Source organism: Triturus cristatus, chromosome 11 (assembly GCF_964204655.1).
Source record: "Triturus cristatus chromosome 11, aTriCri1.1, whole genome shotgun sequence".
In the NCBI taxonomy this organism is placed as follows: Eukaryota; Metazoa; Chordata; class Amphibia; order Caudata; family Salamandridae; genus Triturus; species Triturus cristatus.
The window spans coordinates 1007702434-1007725388 of record NC_140594.1 but is presented as its reverse complement, the minus strand read 5'-3'; the positions used below and the strand labels follow the sequence as shown (position 1 = coordinate 1007725388).

At 41.6% G+C, this 22955-nt stretch overlaps 1 protein-coding gene across 1 annotated transcript in view; it reads right to left on the bottom strand.

The window, feature by feature from the left end:
* ZBBX (zinc finger B-box domain containing) overlaps positions 1-22955 on the bottom strand; it is a 546096-nt gene that overhangs the window by 439135 nt on the left and 84006 nt on the right. Inside the window, exons 4-6 of the mRNA XM_085635186.1 lie at positions 11721-11814; positions 9486-9543; positions 1027-1136 (exon numbers count right to left, since the gene is read on the bottom strand). Coding sequence (XP_085491312.1) covers positions 1027-1136; positions 9486-9543; positions 11721-11814 — 262 coding nt within the window. The remainder of the gene's footprint in view (positions 1-1026; positions 1137-9485; positions 9544-11720; positions 11815-22955) is intronic.

The window sequence follows — 22955 nt, the reverse complement described above, 5'->3', positions numbered from 1 at the left end:
GCAGCCCATTTTCTTTAAGCCCCCGGGTGGGCCAAGTCCCAGAGGCAATCAAAATAATGATGCGGGCTCCCGCAGCCCTGAGGGCCACCCCCCTCCCCAAGGCAAATTTCTGGAAATGCAGGGGGGCACGTGGCCCCCCGCAACCCCAGGGACCACCACCTGGGGCTAAATGTACAAAAATGTGTGGGGGTTCTTCAGCCCCCCATACAGCCCAGAGAACCGCCACCTCCCCTGGGCTAAATGTATCATAATATGCGGGGGTAATTTTAGGCCCCAGGGACCCCATCCCCCCGGACTTGGCTAACTCGATGGGGACTGCGGGGGGAGCCTCAAGGCCCCATGGTCCCTGCCAGCTTACCGCCTCCTGCGGGAGCCGGCACTGCTTTAGGGCAGAGGGAGCTGCAAACATGCAGCTCCCTCTGGCCAAAAGCAATTCTGCTTCGCTTCTTGGAAGCGAGAGCTTCCATAAGGCGAAGCAGAGTTTGATTTGATTTGCTATGGCATGGCGGGAGCAGTGCTCCCGTCATGCCATAGCAAACTGCAATGTTCCGGAGGTGGGCACCCTGGGACATTGCTGGAGCCGGCCCAGGGGGGTGGCGGTCTCCAGGGCCATGGCTCCTGCTCCACAACGCAGCCCTGGGGACTGCCACCTCCCCAGGGCTATTTGAAAGATGGGAGGGGGGATGCACAGCCCCTTCTCCTGGAGGCGTAAATAGCCCTGGAGACCTGCTCCCCCGTGGGCCAGCTCCAGCAATTCATATTAAAAAATTTTAAAATAAAACTAGCTTTTTTAAACAAAACGTTTGCAAATATTGTTTCACATGGCATAACAGTGGATACAGGTGTTTTTGTTTGAGATGTGCCTTTTCCAGAATTTCCTTTAGTTCCTTTCCAACCACGGGAATACAGCAGGGTGTAAAATAAAGCTTTGATGTCAGCTTTACATTTCCTGATTGAAATACGCAATTATTAGACATTAACATATGAATTCGTGAAATTATACAGTTATATCAAATTATAACTTACCAACATCGCGTTTTTATTTTCGCATTGTCCACAAGCCTTTGCCCTAAGCTTTGATTTTTCTAATGAAGTAGTAAATGAAGATTTTGGAACAACAGACAGCTTTCCTGTCTCTGTAAAAGATACAATTTAAAAACCAAGTCATGAAATAGGCATCTTTAAAATACAACATTACTAGGCAAGCATCTTGTTTGCCTACGTATTTGAAACGGACAAGTGAGGAACCATTAAGAATGACAATGTGAATCCATAATAATGTTTAGCTATCTGTTGCTGAATTCTCAACATAAAAAAGCCTGCTACCATGAAAGCCATAAAGCCTTCATGTGACCATCACCACATCACTTTTGATGAATCACTAACTGCATAGACAAAATAAAAAGCCACTTCACTGATAGGATTGTTAAAGGTGAATGGCACATTAAATTGTCACTTGTTTATGAATGTATGTCGTACAGTGTTTGTAGAGGGCTATTTCCAACCTGTGCATGGCTTCATCGTGATGTGGGATGTCTTGGAGGGCTGGCTGTTGCCTGCTTCCTGTGGGTCGTTTCAACGTGGGGGGATCAGTAGGGTTATCAGTTCTGGTGACTTTTTACCAACCTGTATGTGGTTAAACTCATGTACATTAGCTGCGGTGTGTGGCTAGCTTCCTGCCACAGAGTGTGATTGAAGTGTATTCTCTGCTTCAGTATGAGGACCTGATTACAATACAGGGCTAATTCTATTTCCGGGGGGAAACTCATGTTTACAAACAGACCAAAGCTGAATGAGCTCTCCAAACCGGGAGATGTGACGGGGCTCAAATTAAAGAAGGGCACTTAACTGTCTCTCAACTTATGAATAAAGATAAAACCAATGCTTTTCATTTTCAATTTCAAGTGTGCTAACAGTCTAATTTAAGATCTGAAGTACTTTCCTGAACCTCCGAATCAGCTAGGTAAAAAATTAAAGAAAGATTCTATGCAAAGAGAACTTACTGGGTTATTCTTATAACACACACACAGGGACAGTATTACAGAAAAACTGAGTTTTATAACACTTCAATAAATACTTGAATCCTTTCACAGTGACCATTTATTGAAAAAGAAAGAATGCTCTTGTTAAGCAGCCTATAAGTGTCCAAAAGTCCAGATATGACCACACCTAATAATTCCCTCGTAGACCCTTAGAGCATGTTGCTATACCTCGCGGGTCACTGTAGAGCACACAAAGCAGATAGCCCACAACCGCTCCCCTTACATATTACCAGCGGAACAAATCATTAAAGTCTTGGGTACTGTTGTATCAAAGAGTTTGTCCTATTCTGTGTCAGTTGGAAAATGCATTAGTACACATGGGCCGTAGAATCAGACCTGAAAGCGGCCACAGCTGAAATTGTACGTGGAAACATTGTAGCCAAGCCGCGACTTACCACACATACACTAAGTATTATTTATCCATAAATCAAAATCTTTATTATTACACTACCTAGGACAAAGCATCAGTGGTCAAACTTATATTGGCAATGGTGAACATAAGAAAATTAAAAAAGTACAAAAATGATTAACTCCAGCATTCTAGTTTTAGATATATATCCTAAAGGCATCTGTCTAGAGCAGTCCCATAATGAGAGTTGTGACAGCAGAGGCACATCCCTGGGCTAGATTAAATGCAGATATTCTTGGAGAAGCCAGCAAGTGCCCATGAGCAGTGTGCTAGTAAATGGCAAGATGTCTTTTACAGCTCATTTCCATTGATATCAAGGTTCCTCTCTACTTGTCCCATGCCCTTTTGCAGCAGCCCTCACAAACTAAGAATGTGTGAAATAGAATCCCTGTGTTTCTTGCAATGTGGCAGAGATAATAACTGTGAATTACATAGCTACATAGCACCAGCGGAATATTAACCATATATGCTATAAAGATGTACGAAATAAAAAAACTATTGCATATGACATACCTGTGCTTAAGAAAATATTAAGTGTCATCAGCTTATAAGATATATATCACAGGATGCAGATTATAAATAATAGGTTAATGGAGCCTGTGAAAGTATTAGGAGTATACATAGGAGCTTATAAACAGTCTGTTTTGTCTGTCTTCTTGAAGGTTCTATATGCCTGTCAGATGAAATGCTATTGTCTGGACCTCCAGCTAAATTTTCATTGCAAATTTACAACACTAAAACACATTATTCATGATGTCAGTAAAATACATACCCAAAGAACTGTTGGCTAGAGAAGCAACAAAAGACATGCATCTTTTCTTGCTTTCCCAGATATGAGGGGTGTCATAAAATTGTATGTGACTTTTGTATTTTAGATAACTAATATTGACAGCCCCATCTAATATTGTGTTAGATATTCATTAGTATTTAAGGTGAATGACACTTAATTAATGAGATAATACACAGCCTTCAACTGTGTCTCGCGAGTTAACTGGCCAGAACAAAGACAGTAATGATCCAGGACTATCAACCTGCTGTCGTACTCAGCAGAAGTATCCACGTAATCACATGCAGAAATAAAGTGCATAATGACTATTTCATGGATATTTTGCAGGATGTGTTTCAATAGGTAACGCTTTGCAAGAATAGTAATAGTAGTAGAAAACAATTGCTGTAATTTATAGACCTTTCAAATTCAGTCTATATTATCATTTTAAAGTTTTATGTAGCGCCAACATGAACCATGAGGATATAAGAGTGCTTTACAAATGATGAGAAAGAAAAAAAAGTAGAGCAAAAAACAAAATTATCGAGACCTTCACAGGATGTAGAAGCTCACCAGCTGAGTGAGAGGACACCCCAAGGACTAATTCCTAATTTCGATAAATCTAAAACACAATTGTAACAGGCGAGTAATAAACATGGTTGTAGTCAATGTGCCATGTCTGGCCTGGAGAGTAGAGTTCCTAGGTTCTAGGGTAGAAATATGATCATCAATAGTACTTTAGCTTCCTTTTTGAATGATGCAGTTGAGGGATTCAGTCTGATTTTAAGGGGCAGGGATTTCCAAATTCTCAGGGCAATATTTGAGAAGGTTCATTTGTAAGCTTTCTTTGTATTGGATTTCTGTGGCTTCAACAGTAAGGAGCTAGTACTTCTAGAGGATCTGCAGCCACCAGACAGCAGCAGTTTTTGTGTGAGGAATCTCTGGGTGTTTAAGTTTAGGGCTTTGTGGGTCATGCAGGTAATGTTTAACTGTATCCCTGCTTCATTTGGGAGCCACTTTAGAGATTTCAGATCAGGAGTAATGTGGTTGTTTCTTTTAGATACTGTGAGGAGTCTTGCAGCAGAGTTAAGAGAGGCCCTTAGTGGAGTAATTTTGGATCTAGGTAGGCCGCAGAGAGTTGCACTTCCATACTCCAACCTGGAAATCACTAGGGCTTGCGCGGCAGACGTGAAGTCATTGAGGGGGGAGGAAGGGTTTTATTTTTCTTAAGATGTTCATTCGGACGTTTTCCCCTTTGGCAGCTCACGTATGTGCTTATGCATTTTTAATTTCTTTCAAGTTATTCCCAGTGATCTTGTGATAGTAGTGATAATAATGATTCTATAATGTGTGGGAAGTAGTTAAGAGCTGTTAGTTGCTTTATCCAGTCTTTAGTATCAGGTGACTGTTTGGGAGGGGTGATTAAGAGGAATTCCATTTTGACAGCGTTTCATCTGATGTGGTTGCAGGTCAGCCAGTTTTGACTGTTATGTAGAGTTAAATTGAGGGATCTGATGTCTTCGGGGGATAAGATTTTCAGGTACAATCGGGTGTCATCAGCGTACATGTGATAGTGGATGTTGGAGAATTTCAGTTAAAGGCACCAAGGCAAATTAAAGAGAGTGAGTGAGAGTGTGGACCCCTGTGGTACTCCTAATGTGACCGGTGTGGAATTAGACAGGGGCTGATTAACCTTGAATCTTTGAGTTCTGTTGCGGGGATATACTTGTGCTTCCTCTCAGAGGATGTAGAAACTTATGCTGCTCAGGCTTTGCCCTTGAAAAACATAGTCATCAAGTTCCTGCATTACTAATTCGGGGCTCAATACACAGGCAAGGATTTGTGGTGTGGCTCAGAACTGTATTTGATTATCTAGTCACAAACTACTGTTATTGGTAGCATAAAAAGGATGGAATAGTCGCTCTATCTAAAATTATGGTTCTCCTTCAGGAGAATCTTCAATGAAGTATAAGCATGGACATGTGCAGGAAAACCAGAGCACTTTTTCCAAGAAAATTGTATGTTTTGCATTCGCCCTTCTCAGGAAGGCTGGAAAAAAAACCTTGCTTGAAGATAAATAATCTAGCAGCCTAGAAAATAGGCTGCATTGGTAGATTCAATTTATTGACTTTAAAAAACAAACTATCAATGTACAAATCAAGTGACAGAGAAAGACACTTTTCACAAACCTTTCTTAAAGGAAATCATGGGAAGAACAAGTGTAATGTAGCCAGAAAGGGCAGCAGCAAAAATAAGGTGGAAAACTGCCACTGCAGTTTTATGAGTTCCCAGCCCTCAAGAAGTGCTAAATTTGCAACACCAAAAAAACCCACAGATGCCCAAAATTTGTCCTAGAATGCTGCCTCTCACTTCTTCCATGGTTTAACCAGGCAGTTGTAATACCTGATTTTAACTTCAGAGAGCACACCTTCCTTAAAGAGGGTTTTGGTCTCCCCCTCCCCCCCAACAAACTTTTGAATGAAAGTAGCTGTAATAGTGAATTTTAAAGCACATATTTTGTTTGCATTTGCTAAAAAAATATGTGCTCTGAAAGGACACACTGGACTGTGACTGACACATAGTACATGAAAAAACAAGCTTTTTCACCTGTGGAAGCTTGCTACCGGAAAGAAATGTATGTGTGGGCAACCAGTTCAATAAAAAGTAGAACTAAATAAATAATTAAATCAAATCGAAACTAGTCAACAACTTTACCCATTTGGAAGTTTCTTTGGACACCAGGTAAGTTGTGCGCATCATATTGAATTACATAGTCTTAAATTAGTGAGGCGAAACAGTTGCAAACTGTCTTTTGCTACATTTAATTCAGTGGTAAACGCAGTATTTCTTTTAGGGTTGTATAACATCAAGAACATCCTGTCCATTTCTTATGGTTCAGGTTCATATAGGGATTTAACAGGTTTGAACCATTACAACTCTGCAACTACAAAAACAAATGTTTAGTACGTTAAGAAGCATTCCATTAGTAATTCTCATGTACTACAAAATGATATTCACTAGCCTACGCGTGGAAGTCTCTATCTCTGCCTATCATATCTTTTCTATTTGGAGACCTCTGCCCTGATGGCAGAGATCTATACACATGTATGCCTACTGTTTAGTAGTAATGAGTCTTTAAAATATTTATATTAATTACACATTCAAATCAAAATTAGGTTAATAGTGCTGCAGCATTTTTATATTGTGTACTACATTTCAAATGGAGACATGTAACTTTACACTTCGTAGTGCATTTATACTTGTAAATAATGAATAGCCTAAAGTAGTAAATTTACTATAGAAAGTGTAGGAATACATTTACAAGGGCAGATTTACACATGTAAGTGAAAAGGTCAGTCAAGGTAAAACTAAGCTACTCAGAAGAAATTTGGGCAGGCCTTTGTGGTAGATGGGATTAGATGAGTATCTTTAGAAGTGTGACTATCTGTATGATCTAATCCACATGTAACTCTGACCTGCCTCATTCTTAAGGATGTGCTTGTGTTATTTACAGCAAAGTTAATCCCATATCATTTTCACAATTATTAATATTCTGAATATTAAAAGGCTTGGAGGGTAGTAATTATCTAGCCTTCAAGCAACTGTACAATAACATTTACAAATGCAGTGATGAAATCTAAAATTGTGGCTTATATCCCCATAACTATAAGTGTTTGGGTTGGGTGTAGTCTTGACAATAGTCCATGCTTTTGACTAGAATTAGACTTGTTTTTGTGAAATTGTGAGTTTTCCTAAATGCCAAGCTCCTGAGTAATAAGCATCAGGCTAATCTTGTGACCTGGTTTCTAGATAGTGGCTAATATATTATATTTTTTGTAACTTTTTCCAGGCCATATATGGCAATATTTGTTTCAAATTTATGAAATTAGAATTAAGAAATTGTTGAACATCATTCCTGTTGGAATTGGCCCTTTTTGCAGGGTCATCCCTGAAATTTTTACCTTCCTCCTGTATTTTTTCTGACCTGTTGTTGGCTGTTCTATGACTCTGGGCACTTTACCACTGGTGATCAGTGCTAAAATGCAAATACTCTCACTACTGTAAAATGTATATGTTGGTTAGATTTCATGATTGGCTTATTTGGTATACTGTCAGACCCCAGTAAAGTGCACCAGGAGTGCCCAGGGCTTGTAAATACAAATGCTGCTGGTGGGCTTGCAGCACTGGTTGTGCCACCCACAGAAGCGGCCTAGTAAAATGTGTCTAAGGTCTGCCATTGCAGAACCTGCGTGCAGTCTGGTACTGTCATGCTGACTGGGCAAGTGCACCCACAACCCAGTCCCTAAACCTTCCCTTAACTTCATATTAGTCACCCCTATGGTAGGCCCAAGGGCAGGGTGCATTGTAAGCATAAGGTAGGACAAGCCCTGATGTTTGTGGCATGTCCTAATAGTGAATTACAGCCATTTTCGTTTTTCACTATTGCAAGGCTGCCTGTTCCCATAGGCCAGAATGGGCTGTTGGAATTGTTACATCCTATGATCCTAACAGACCCAGGGAACATGGTAGAAAATCGAGTTTAGTATGCCTGAACTCAGAATAATAAAATACAACTTTTAGTACAGTTTATTTTAATATTCTGTGTTTGCAAATACCACTTTTAGAAAGTTGGTATTTGCTTGCCTAACCATTTCAGCCCGCCTCTGCTATGATGTGTATCTGCCTGTCTGGTTTGTGTGAGTGACAGGGCTGGGGAAACCCAGAGGGGCAGGGCTAGGTAGCCTGGTGGTGAATAGAGAGATTGACATCCAGATGGGTGGGAGGAGTGCACCTGAACTCTGAATAGGGCTGTGCTCTGCACCACAATGCTGGCTTCACCTCCTGTGGAGCGGCTGATGTCTCTGCCCTGCACCCTGAATAGAAAGTCAGAGTCATGTCAACAAAGTGCTCAGGAACTGGTTTGGACTGGGCAAAGGCCCCTCTACCCCAGAGGAACAAAGGAATTAGGGGTATAAGTATTGGGACCCTGCTCCCAAGAAATTAGATCCTGCTTGAAAAGAAGAACCTTTGCCTGAGGAGAAGGAACTGGGAAAGCTGTAAGAAGGAGTACTGTCCCTGACCTGGGGGATTGGCCTGCAGTGGTTGCCTTGCTGCCGAAGGAGAGGAGAAAGAACACAAAGATTTTATTTCAACTTGTGCTTAAAAAGATCTCCAAAGGCTTGGAATAGAGCTTGCCTCCTGCTGAAGTCTCAGGAACAACAGACTTCACCCCCCAGCTCCCCAAAGTTCTTTGGAAGTGCCTGCTGCTGTTGTTGGGCCTTCTGAAGGACTGCGTGTAGCAAGGAGCTGGAAGCGCGACTCAAGAAGGAGAAGCGTGCCGCCGTCGGAGCTGTTGTCGTCGCATCTCGTAAAGTGTGTCGCCGCGGCAGCATCGCATCGAGCGGAAGCGTCTCGCAAACGTCAGAGAAGAGTGCCGCTGCCAAGGCCGCTGTCGTCGCATCGCGTAAAGGGTGACGCCGCTGTAGCTGACGCATCGAGTCGAGTCTTCTCGCAACATCAGAGAAGCATAACGCATCTGGAAGATCTTCATGTCTTTATTTCTTTGCACCAAAAACTTCATCGCATCGACATTGTTGCAACACTTTCGTTGCCCTGCGTGTCGCATCCAAAAGGTACATTAACTTAAAGTGTCGCATTTAAGAACTTAAGAGAACTAAGCAAACTTCTACCATCTAAAGTAACAGTATTGTGTATTTTTGTCGTTTAATGGTCTTGTGTTAACTCTATATAAAGAATCCTTATTTTTAATATAAAACCTGTGTGGTGTCCATTTGTAGTGTTGTCACTTGGTTACTGTATGTGTTCACAAATGCTTAACCTAGAACGCTCTGAGATAAGCCTTGTCTGCTCGCGCCAAGCTACCTAGAGGGTGAGCAGGGGTTATTTTAGGAGTGTAACCCCTTACCCTGACTAGAGGAAAGGTTCCCTGCTTGTCACAAGTACCTACCTGTGCCAACCAGAGAACTTGGATTCTAACAATTACTGTCTCCACTGATGTGAGTGTCGGTTGCAATGCTATGAGAATGCAATCCTTCTCCATGCTATATTAAACCTCGGGAAACCGGTGAACGAGATCTTTTGAAATTTAATTATCCTCTCTTGTATTCATATTTTTAGCTTAATGTTGTTTTCCAATATTTGTACTTTTAAGATTTGCTGTTATTTAAAACGTTCTTATGATCGTGATGTCATCAAAATAAGCCATTTATTGATTGTTGATAAAAACAACCAAGTGCTTAACTATTACCTGGCAAGGAATCTTTGAGCACTTTCAATTTCATTTTAGCCGAGGAATTCTGCAGAGCCTGAAAAAAGAAAGAATAAAAAATTGTTTATTATTGACTGATAATTGCAGTGAACTGACCTATTTGACAGATTAGGGAACTATATATGTACATGCAAGTAACAAAGATAAAAAGAAAATGTGCAGGCGATCCATGCATGCAAGCACCTCCTGGAGGAAAAAAAACCTGAAGGCTTCTACCTCTTGCTCACCTACAAGGTGTTTGTACAGTAAATGTAGAGTAGCCTGCTTTGACCTGATAGGTAACATAGTGCTAAAAGATAATGGAATCTGCCTTAGCTCTTAATTTGTTTTTATTGGGAAAGAGTCAGAAGGAAAGAGACTATCAACTATGTACTGTGTTTGAATACAGTAATCCATCAAAGGGGCAACTAACCTATGGATGCTTGCATATCGGTGGTGCTCCCAAAGCTCATGTCCACATAGGTGACAAACAGCCTATTAAGGAGACATATATTCCTGATGAATAAATAATACATACAATATGTGGAATGATGGCAGAAGCAACAAATTAGAACAAAGATCTGCCCTCAGTCCTCTTAACCCTATAAAGCATTTGTTTTTAACCTGTGGTCACTGAACCGCTCGGGGACCGTGAGGCCTACTCAGTCGGTTCGCGACTGTGCTACCAAATAAAATAAAATTATAATTCATTTACTACAATGAATAAATTAAATGGAAATAAAGAAGCAAGTCTGAAAATTAGATACCTTTGTCTATATGTTTTTGGGATTTAAACAAAATATTTCAATACCTGAACATTTGTTTGTTGTATACTTATTTTTGTATATTGGTTTGAAGTTCAAATGATAGAAATCACTTAGGCCGGGGGTCAATAGCTTCCAATAATGGCTCAGTGGGAGTCTCCAGATTCCGGTTTTGATTCAGTGGGGGTTCCCAGAGGTCAAAAGGTTAAGAACCGCTGCTATAAGGCACACCTCAAGCCTCCACAGAGTTCAGCCATTTGAGCTATTATTCAGTCTGCAGTATAACAAAAGAACTCAGGTAGGGCAACTTTTACCACAGGATATGGTGTTACTCCTACTGCCAACTTCTGACAGCACATTACTGGACGAATTGCACGGCCATATAAAGTGATGGAAGCTATTGGATAGTTACCTATACAATTTCACAACCCAACATAAAGTCACCAGTACAGGTTTATTATATCAAGTGGAATGAACCAGATGCCACATGCTTGGTGGAAATTGTGACTCCTTCAAAGCATGTTCAGGAAAGACATTCTACGGTGCGTTCAACTTCCGTCTTCACAAGTGTTGGTGGAAGAATCACAAGTTTCTAAGGAATAGAAGAAGGCTTCACTTTTCTGATGAGGCAAACAGGGTATGTGTTTTCGAATCTTCCCAGTAGAACTAAACTAGTGCAACAAAAAAATCAAGAGTCCCCCAGGCACAATCATCCAACTTAATCTATATACCAGTGCAATTCTTGGTATTTACTTTGGTACCTCTGTAGCCAGGGGTCGCAAAGGGAGTGACAGAGGTCGTAAGGGGAAAACCAGGGATCACGTTCCCTAAATGACATCCATGGGGAAGGACCAGCAACTTAAAAGCAAAATCACCTGGTAAGGATCCCTCGGCTATTTCCCAGATTTTTGGGGTGTACACAGCCTTCTAAATCAAGGTTATTTCTAAAGACTGAAAAGGGATTAGTCACCCTGAGCTGTAAAGGGTGTCTGGATTGGGCATCCACTGGACAACCTTTGTGATGTATCCTGAGTCACCAGGTAAGAAGTATCTGGGCAAGAACTAAATGTCCCCGGGCCCTTTCCTGCACTCTTCAATGAGGGTTCAAAAACTAAGGTGAGAATATATCACCACACCAGCCCACAGGGGGCAGCATAGATAAGTGTAAGACCATTTCCGCTATTTGAGAATTTCCGCAATAGTAACAAGGTTTTTGGATATATTAATGGTAAACTGCTGAAATGGGACAAATTCTAATTCTTGATTACTAGCAGGCATGATCGTGTGTCTGCCACAATTAGCATATTAACCATATTCTTTTACTAGATGTAGCTCTCCATAATTGTTTGGTATTTTAGTTTTTCAGGTTTGACCAAAATGCCAACACATGAAACATTTACAAAATAAAGGAACCTAGGTGTGCTAGATGTGAATTCATTCCAATATATTCAATAAGTATTTTGTTTCTCACCTTTACAGAATTTTCTTTATTTTGTAGTAAACCATGGCCTGTATAGTTCAAGCTACCTGCTTGCCCAGACTTCCATCGATATCCACTTGAGTATCTATAAACAAATACATTCAAATGGTATTTCATCATTTCTGCAAGTGACATGACTGTAATGAAATGTTTTAAAGAAAAAACAACATTGATATCTATATTGCAACAATATAGTGGGAAAATATAGCATATCAAATTAGCCGACACATAAAACCTACTATGCAGGGAATGTTTAAGTAGTCTGAGTTTACAGCTAAAGGAATCCACGTAACCAAATGTAGATCATCACGACTCAGTTTGTCAGGTTCTCAACTTGAGAATAGGCGTTTTGGCAATTTATCCAAACACATAAACAAACACACACATTTATGTATTCATTTTCCTCTGTTCATTATCTTTCGATGATGAGTTGGTTTTATCACTTTGTGAGCATTGGAGAGATGGATCCAAGGGGTGCTGTACGGATGTAATTAATTCAGTTTGAGACTCTTTGGAAAGATTTGGAAGACGGTTCAGGAAGGCTTTAATAAACTTGTTAAAGTCAGGTTATATGATTGGCAGAGGTGTGCACCCTGTCCAAGCAGGAACCACAATCCTGTCAAGGTAAGTGAGATACACACCATTAATTAACCTGTGCTCACCCTCTGGTAGCTCAGAGCAAGCAGGCTGAACTTAAGAGGCAATGTGTAAAGTATTTGTGCACACACTTTAAACAGTAATACAGTAAAACCACCACAAAAAACTCCTCATCAGTTTAGAAAAATAGATTATGATTTTATAAATCAAGCAAGACCAAAACGACAAAAATCCAATAAGTAGAAGTCGAGATATGAATTAAAAAAAATTATATACAAAAATAATGCTTAGAAGCAGTAAGCACTTAGAGAAAATTGGTTACGCTGGACCGGGTCAAAGTCAACAGTTCAGGCCGACCACGATGGAATGCATGCCTGATATAGGACCCACGCAGCTCGCTGAGCAAAGGTACCTGAATTCTGGTTGCAAACAACGAGATGTGGGGGACGGTCAAGCGATGCTTTGGTGTTGATCCCACAGTGAAGGAGATGCGTTGTTTTTTTCCGTTCAACAATGGTGATGAGCTGGTTCCGAAGATGGAGCGCTGGTTCCGAGATGCATTGGTTGTGAAGCCGCTGCATCGAGTTTCTCAATGCAGTCAAAGGGATGCATCAATCATCATTCTGCAGTGGCAGCAATGCAGTGGTTCCTTTACAGCGGTTCTGACGGTGATGGGATGGTTCTGAGTGCAATGCACTGGCTCTGTTCCCAAAACAGCGGTGATGCCTCAATTCTGCTCTCGCAGCAGCGGGTGTGTCAGTACCGCTGAAGCAAGCACCCGGGTCCACTTGCAATGAACCAGGCTCAGGAGCAGGATGGAAGGCTTTGATGTTCATGAGTCTTCTAAGAACAGGAGGCTAGTCAGCTAGCCCTTGGAGTCACTCTGGGTCAAGAGGCTCAAGTGATGAAATTCCAGTCAGAGAGTGCAGCAGGCAGCAAGGCAGCACAGCAGCACAGCAAAGCAATCAATCAATCAGCCTTCCAGAGCAGCAGTCCAGCAGAGTGGCAGTCCTTAGCACAGCAGTTCTTCTTTCTGGCAAGTTGGTTTCAGGTCCAGAAGGGTACTGAGTTAATAGGGTCAGATACCCAATTGTGCCTTTGAAGTGGGGGTGAATTCAAAGTAAGCTTTGAAGTGCTCAGAGGTACTCCCTTCCTGCCCTGGCTCCAAACTCACTAGAGGACTATACAGCCCTTTCTATGGGGACAGAACCCAGCCTATTCGGGTCTAATTGTCAGCCCCTCCCTCCCATCATGCCCAGGATGGCCCGTCAGGATGCAGATAGCACAACAGTCACACCTACGCTCCCTTTGTGTGTAGCTGTCTAGAGGGAATGCACAAAGACTAGCTGTCACCCACCCCAGATGTGTTTTTAGAGACAGGCATTAGGCTCAGAATGGCTAAAGTCAGTAAATGCCAACTTTTTAAAACGGGCATTTGCTAAACTTCACCATAAGTTTTGATTTTAAATTGTGAGTTCAATGACAGAAAACTTGAAAGGTTTATTTCTCCACAATTGGGAATTACACTTAAAAGATGTAATCTGGTAATAACAATGTTATCCTATGGAACTGATAGGCCTTGCAGTAGTGAACAACAAATTTAAGAGTTCTTCACAACCAGGACATGTAAAACTTAAAAGTACATGTCCCACTTCTTATATACATTGGGCCCTGCCCTCTGGGCTGTCCAGCGCCTACCTTAAGGGTGACTTATATGTATTAAAAAGGAAGGTTGAGGCTTTGCAAGAGGTTTAACTTGCCAGGTCAGCATGGCAGTTTAAACTGCACATGCAGGCTCTACAGTGGCAGGCCTAAGACATGTTTAAAGTGCTACTTGTATCGGTGGCGCAATCAGTTTTGCAGACCCCTTATTAGCATGTAATTTACAGGCCCTGGGTACAGGTAGTGCACTCTACCAGGGACTTATAGATAAATTAAATGTGTCAACTGGGTATGAGCAAATGTCATCATGTGTATAAAAGAGATCACATGCACTTTACCACTGGTTAGCAGTAGTTAAGTGCTCAGAGTCCTAAAGCCAAAAATAGTGGCCAGGAAAAAAAAAGGGGGCTGGCAAAAAATTCAAATTCAAAGAGGGCCACTTTCCAACAGAAATATTTAGACTTTGTGACATGCTCCGTTGGATTAAAGACATACCTTTGTTTTTCACACAAACGAAGGCTTCATTCCCTCAATGTGTATAAAGGCACTGGGATAGCAGATATTAACCTTTACCAAAACTACAAATATTTCTGAAATATGCATTCTAGCTTTTGTCCAGACTAGGTCTATGTCCATGATATGTAGTACATAATTCAAACTACCTAGTATATGTTGCCCCATGTTAGATTTTGAGAATTTGAAAAATATTCCAGGATGGCCTTATTGGATTGCATTTGATACGCACAGCATAAAAATACCGGATGGATTTGCAATGCAGACAGGAGGCATTCAGGTCCCCTTCAGCATTGTGACTTTGCCTTTGGAAGCCCCGCACCTGTTCATGACTGCAGCAGGGACTAGGGAGGTCCACTAGGTGTAGATTATAGCATATCCTTCTACAACCACTCATTGTACACTCTCTAGGACATAAATTGCATTAGCGTAGAAGCAGGTGCACAAGTGACTTTGTGCAGCATGAATCCCACATTGCATACAAGACATTTTTTTTTTTTACAATCTGTGTTTGTTTAAACAATGGAGCCAGAAGCTTTTTATGATCCCTGCTAGTGTTACAAAAGATTTTGATGATCGCTTCAGTCTACTTACTGCACTGATTTTTTTTTCTCGTTATCTTCTACATTCAGCTGATAAACAAAACATACAACCATTGTGGAGAGCCCTGAATACTTATAGATGCAGTCTATGTTTGACATTGGCCAATGTAAAAAATGTTTATCTAGATAAGGCATCATGAGCCCTGATGTTTAAAATGCAAATTAATTTGAGCATAGATTGTAAGAATACAATAAATCAAGGACAATTTAAAAATGGAAAGAGGTGACTTGCGAACATAAGTTTTGACAAACTAAAACCATCTTAATAAAAGGTCCAAAATCTTGGGTGAGTGTAGGTCTACATAAATCTGTTCAAAACCAAATATCCGTAAACAAAGAAATGCAGTATCCGTAGACAAAACAATGCGGACACTCATCTTGGATTGCCAGCTCAATGGATTTATAACATCATAAGAGCACACTTAGAAAACTGTTTATTAAATATTTATTCTGGCGACGACAAATAAATGTATCGCACCATGACCACAACAGAAAGGAGACTGCCTAGTTTCTTATCTATTACTTATGTATCAGGTAGCTGTCTATTCTTTATGTCATTTCAACCTCTCAGCGCATCAATATTTACTTTCTAGTTTCCATCTCTCTGGAAACCTCTGTCCCTTACACATAAGGAGAATGTATGTGAAAGCTATGCCAATCTCTACAGAGGAGCAGAAGGTACAAGAAGGTGACCACGCTGAGCAGGGTAAGGAGAGGCAAGCACGTGATGGCTAATGGCCACCTTCTGTAAAAAGGTCACAAACTCCCTAATTGTGCAGCACTCGCACAAGGCCTCATCGTAAATACTATTTACAAAAGCATGTAGTAAGGCACTTCACATTGAATACGAAAAGAAGACTTCAAAAGGTGCAGCAACAATGCCCAGATGTGTCTTGATTACAAAAGCCCTTTGCCCCTTCTCTGAAGTTCCATTTCTAATTGGACTGACTCTTTGGCCTAACAAACTAAAGTCTTTCCTCTTGCTTTGTTACAAACCACTTTCATTCGCTCTCACCTTCAGGGATTAACATCTATCTAAGTATAAAAGAGCACACACCATTTTGGCCATCCACATTTAGATAAATGCCTTTCTAACATCAATGTAATATTTATTTATTTATTTATTAAACAGTTTTAAATAACATTTATTCAGTGTAAAGTATGTGGGAACCTTAGAATAAAGATTAACAGGTAATAGCATAGTCTCTTTTATGATAGGTCTACAATCAAACCAATATTGGTTTTGGGTTATTCAACCTGAATTATATGGGTCACTTAGGAGACTGAGATCAAAGAGAAAGGACATCAAAGACAAATTGTACCATCTTCACGGGTCTTACTGTTAACCAAAACCTTACGTCACTGCCATTCTGTAGATCCTGACAAAAAGTTAGGCAACCCAATCGACCCTTGGAGGCTTGGGTAAATCAAAATCAAGATAAGGTAAGAGTGCCTACAAGGGATTTTTTTCAACAAAGAAAATCTTCTTTGCTCTAAGAAATAAATTTATAAAGCCCTTAGTGGCTCGGCAACAGAAATACAAGTAGTGCAAGATGGGTGTATACTTTAAAAAGTACAGATTTATGTAGAAAATTCTGTTTACAAATAAGGGTACAAAATACAACTCACATAAATAGAAAAGTGACTAAGATAGACTATCTTCATGGCAACTGTTTTCTCATGAACACTTTTGTTGTAGCCCATTTCAAATATTTTCAAATGAGGAGAACATCATTGATGATACAATGAACATTTCCAGAAAGTTCATTTATGCATGAAAATCGGTGGAATTGTCGTCGTTTCGATCTTGTCACGTGCTAATGTCTATAAGAACATCTTCAGGACGAAATGTTCTTATGTGGACTTAAGACCCTAGATCAATGAATGAACGTAATCTAATTTACAGATCATCTAGATGCTGATGCACAGAGATGGAGTATAGAATGTCCTCCAAAAACCTAAACTACTATTGTGACGGCTTTTCAAATGCTTATGCTCGCCACATGTTTGCCATCAAAAAGAGTGTTAGACACACCCTTTGAAATCCTATGGGTGGTGGCAGGACAAGAACAATATCAATTGAATAAACAATTAATCCGCCACATCAGGAGTCCATCGTTGATCAGGTATTTAAAAATGGGGCCAAGAGCTACCATAAACTGTTTCATTCCGTGTACAAAAGCAGTGCACTACGAGAGATGAAATTCAGGACCCCATCCTGGTATTAACTCATACTCTGACCCCGACTAAAATAGGTCTGAGTAGCATTGCCTAGCACTACACATGAGAGGACTGAAGCAGCAAAGGTCCCAAAGATAATACATTGTAGGACACTTGACAGGCAACTTCATAGGTTCTGTTGCATGCTTGTAGACTAACTCTTTATTTTTTTTTTATTTTTTTTTTTATTTTTTTTTTTTGTAAAATTTTTATTTTGCAAAATCCAAAAAAAAGGATGGTACAGAGAAAAGATATTCAAGGCGCCCATCCCTCCCCCCTCCCCCCACTCTGTGTATCTTACTGAATCAAAGGCACTGAAGAAAAGGGAAAACATAATTAAATGGCGTTTATAAAAGTCGGGAAAAGAAAAGAAAAGAAGAAGTGAAATAAAAAATAAAAGAGAAGGTAATGAAAGGTAGTCCAGACATCAGAAAGGAGAGAAGCAAGAAAAAGTGTGACAGCATAGGAAAAAAGGAACAAGCATGGAAAGAAAAGAAAAAAAAAAAAAAAAAAACAGGACGGGTCAGCCCGGCTGTTCTAACCACGAAGTCAGTTTTCCCCACACATCCAGGCCCTTCTTCCGGCTTTTGCGCCCTTTCCTAGCGTAAACTGCTTTTTCTAGGTGGTATGTAGCGACTAGTCTGGCCAGCCATTGAGAAAATGGTGGAGGATCAGTATCTAACCATACGGAAGCAACACAGATCCTCCAGACTGCCATTGCAATGAAGGTTAGGCCCACGCTTTTGATCCTGATGTTTTCAGATTGAGTCCCCAGCAGGATGACTGTTGGGGTTAGTACAGTAGTCTGGGAGGTGACTTCCCCTAGAAATTCCTGTATTTTACGAAGGGTTGAGACAAGTTTAGGACAGGTTGCAAAAATGTGGATTGAGTCGACACCAAACTCAGAACACCGGGGGCATAAAGTCCCTTTGCCAGCTCCCCACTTAGCAATCTTGTTGGGGGTAATGTACAGAAAAAAAATAGTTTTAAAGTGTTGTGCCTGTAGTTTGGCTGAAAGCAAAATATTTTGGGATAATACTAATGAGTTAAAAAATATACTAGATGAAGAATCGAGTTTGGTGTGCCATTTGTCTGCTATCTTTTGTAGGTCGTCTGGGGTTTGTCTATTTAGTATATTGTACAAAAGACCTATCCGAGGGGCCGTGGCGTCGCGTAATTTGTTGAGAAGATCTACTTCCGTGAATCCTGCCTTACCCCCAACCTTTTTGCAGAGGAAGTTAGAGATGGAAAAATATTTGAAAACATCTTGATTTTTCAGACTGTATTTAAGTTGCAGGTTTGCGAATGATTTGACTCCCTCGCTGGAAATGAGATCCCCCAGTTTCGTGATACCTGCCCTGTGCCAGTCTAAGAAGTAGGACCTGCCAAAAATGGCGGGAAGATTACAATTTGTCATAATGGGAGAGTAATAGTTAAATCTTCCCAGCCCAAATATTCTGCGGATATTACGAAAAACCTTGTATGAGTTCATGAGGGTCTTGAATCTCACACGTTTGTAATATCCGAAAGAGGTCTCTCGGAGGAGGCAGCCCCAGTGGTCTTCACCGAGTAAAAGTTTAAATGGTGAAGAGAGACCAAATGTGGCTTCTGGGGGGGGTTCTCTCACCAGCTCAGAACTATATTGCATCACTGCGGCCCAGTAGTAGAGCATAATGTTAGGGAAGGCCCACCCACCCCGCTCTCTAGGAAGAGATAGCTGCTTTAGAGCCCTCCTTGGTTGTGAATAGGCCCAAATAAATTGCGTATAGATTTGCTGAAATTTCTGTAGATTAGCTTTGCTAAATTCCAGAGGTACGGTACGGAAAAAGTAAAGAAGTTTAGGGAAGTATGTCATCTTAATGACGTTGCATCTTCCAACGAGGGTCAAATGGAGGTTATCAATCTTTTTAAGGGCCTTCTTGGTTTCTACAGCGAGAGTAGTTAAGTTATCTGCTACAATTTCATCAATACTAGCAGATATAGAAACCCCCAAGTATTTAGCTTTTGGCACCACCCTTGCGTCAGTCCAGGTAATTTCTTTATTTATAATTATTTGGGTTTTATTTTTGTTCAAGGCATAGCCCGAGATTTTCCCAAATTTTTGTGCCTCTAGCTCTAATGCAATTATGGTGTTTTCAGGATCAGGGGATGTTATGGCCAGGTCATCTGCGTAAGCCAAAATTTTGGTGTTAATGCCCTGGGTGCTGATTGCTAAGATGGCGGGATTCCTTTCAATTTGTTTAATGAATGGGTCTAGGTATAAGGCAAATAACAGCGGGGAACAGGGACAGCCCTGTCTTGTTCCCCGGGAGATGTTAAATTGATCAGTGAGTCGCCCATTAATGGAGACACATGCCTTTGGTTGTAGATATAATGCCTGTACCGCCTGAGTGAGTCTCGTCCCAAAACCCATCCTGCCCATGACAGCCCACAGAAACCGCCAGGAGACCCGATCGAATGCTTTTTCCGCGTCTAGTAGTGTTAAAGACATCGGGTCTCCTGCTACCTGCGCTGCGTCAAACAGGGTAATGGCTCTCCTGACATGTTCTGTGGTGCCTTTTTTAGGAATAAAACCATGTTGCCGCTCAGAAACTAAGGACTCGATCACAGACGAGATTCTGGATGCCAATATTTTAGAGAAGGCTTTAGAGTCACAATTAATAAGGGTGATGGGTCTGTAAGAACTCATCTCCAGTGGGGGCTTATCCTTTTTGAGGAATATAGAGATTCTAGCATTGGAAGCAGGAGGAGAAGCCCCATTAAAGATAGACCTAACTACATCGGTGAATATAGTTTTGATTTGAGGGGCGAAGATCTTGTAGAACTCTACAGGAATACCATCCATTCCTGCAGCTTTCCCATCTGGTAAACTAGATAAAGCTTCCAAGATTTCGTCCCAGGTTGGAGTAAGTTCTAGTAGTTCAGTGTTATCAGGGGTGAGCTGTCTAAGATCTATCTCGCTTAGGTAGCTGGCTATCTCGCTTTCGAGTGGGCCAGCCGCACTACAGTTCTCCTCAGTGTATAAGTCGGAGTAGAATTCCTGAAATCCCTTCAGTATTTCGTTAGGATCATTGGTCTCGTTCCCTGTGGTTAGTTTAATTGTGTGTATCTCAATGCTTGTAGATTGTTGCCTGGATTGGACGGCTAGATGATGCCCGATGCGATCACTGCACTCGTAATTTTTTTCCCGCTGTGCTGCCCACTTAGCTGCAGTTTTTTCCGCAAATACTGCCCCTATATCTGCTTTAGCGAGGACTACTTCTTTTTGGGCATTTTCGGTATCTTGTCCTGACTTAACCAATAGGACCAAGTTTGTTTCTGCTCTTCTTAATTTCTCCTGTAAGTCATTAATTACCAGCTTCTCCTTCCTATTTCTCCTTGCTGAGAAACTCAAAGTTTCGCCCCGGACCCCCGCCTTTAGTGTGTCCCAGACAGTCATTATGGAAGCGGTTCCGACGTTTATTTCCAGAAATTCTTGGATCCAACCTTGCATATGAGCCCTATAGTCAAGATTTTGTAGCAGGGCTTTCTCGAAGCTCCATCTAGGTGCCTCCTTCCACTTCCCTAATCCCTTAATATTTACTATAAGGGGGTTGTGATCTGACATAAATCGAGGTGCAATGTCTATGGTACAGTTGCTAAGGAGTGAAGATGAAACAAAGAAGTAGTCTAATCTAACAAAGGTGCTATGTGGGGCCGAAAAGAAGGTATAGCCAGGTTGTGTGGGATTTAAACTGGCCCAGACATCACTCAATCCGTGGGTCTGAGCAAGGTTCATTAGTGCTTGATATACTCGGGGTTTTCTGCCTTTATATCTCCATTTATTATCAAATTTCCAGTCAGAGGGCAGATGTATGTTGAGGTCACCACATAGGATGACAGGAGTAGGCCAGTGGGCCAGCTCCCCTGAGACCATGTTAATAATCCCTGGGTCATCTACATTGCTGCCATACAGTGAGCAGAGGGTAAAAGGAAGGTTAAAGGTAAGGTGGCATTCAGCTATCACCCATCGGCCCAGCGGATCTGATTTAACCCGGGGATTGCTAAGAGAAAGTCTTCTATCCGCCAAAATGCCTACCCCTTTTGTCTTGACACCCTGTGTAGTAGCCCCAATAACTTTAAACCCTAATGTATCTAACAAGTGCTTCTGTGAACACTCTATGTGGGTCTCTTGAAGGCAGATTAAGTTGCCCCCTAATGAACGTAAGCCTTGAGCAACATTTTGCCTTTTAAAAGTATCATTCAAACCGCAAATGTTAGCAGAGACAAGCCTGAGTGAATCTATCCTAGCCATCTAAATTTTAAGAATAAAACATTCTCCTTGCCCAATATCTTACCAAGTGAGTACAAAAATATGTATGTGCCAAAAAGTGCCCTTGATTCTTCTGTGCCTTTTCTAGTGCCCCTCCCCCCCCCACCCTGCCCACCCCCCCCTTCATCTGAGCAATCAGGAATAACCTGAATGATGATAGTCAGTCATGAGGCCCGGCTGTCAGCCACGCCATAAGAAAAACCAAATTAAGCTTTTTCAATCGGCTAGTAGCCCCCTTGCTCTCCTTTGAGAAAATGAAGCAAACAGCGATGCAAATAATCAGAAAGAAAAAGAAAAAAGAAACCCAGGAGGGTTGCCCATTATGTCAGGTTTGAAGATTCACATAATGCTGCCGTGATATGACCATAAACCAGGTTTGCATATTTATAGAGAGTAAGAATAAGAGTAGAGAGAGAATAACAGGGGCAGAAGAAAATTAACTTTTCATCTAAGATTCTTCCTAGATTTTAGCTCGTTCAGGTATTCTCCAGCTTTAACTTCAGAAAGAAAAACTTTGGTCCCCCCATTAACAATTACTTTAAGTCTAGCAGGGTTCATTAAATATACTTCGGCCCCTAGCTGCTGAAACGGAGAGATCAGTTGTCTCAGACGCCATCTTCGCTCTACTGTCTGATGGCAGAAGTCAGGTTTAGCGAAGAATGTTATACCATTGGCCCCTTTCTTGGAGTTGGGGCGAGCCTGGTCGTATATTAACTGTCTAAGAAGAAAATTGCCAAAGTAAACCAGGAATACCCTTGGCTGTCCTCCAGTGGTGTTGCCGCGGCCGTGTTGCTGTCTCTGATTGAAGGGAAAGCGGTGCGCCCTCTGGACCTCGCGATCCCAATCCCAGCCCTGTTGGTCAGGGAAGGAGTCCTGCAAAAGTTTCACAATGAAGCGTCTCGGGTCGTCCCCTTCCTTCCCTTCCGGAATGCCAAGCAGACGAAGGTTATTCCTGCGCTGGCGATTTTCCTGGTCCTCCATCTTAGCCATTAGGTCTACCAGGCAGGCACTGTTGGATTCGCTCTGTTGTTTAATTGCCACGGCTTCGGTTTCCAGGTGCTCGGTACGTGCCTCCACCATGGAGACGCGGTCACTGATGTCAGTGCAGGTTTTATTCAGCCTTCTTATTCCTCCCTGAAGTTTCTTAGAGGCACTTTTGGCCGCGCGGTTATCGGCCCGGACCTCCTCCTGAAACTCTTTGATGGAAGCTAGGATAGAGGCGAGGGATGGCTCAGCTGGGTCTGCCGGCAGGTTTTTGGTAGATCCCCACTGTGTAGTATTGGGGTCATCATCGTCCAGAGGGTAAGACATTTGGAAGTC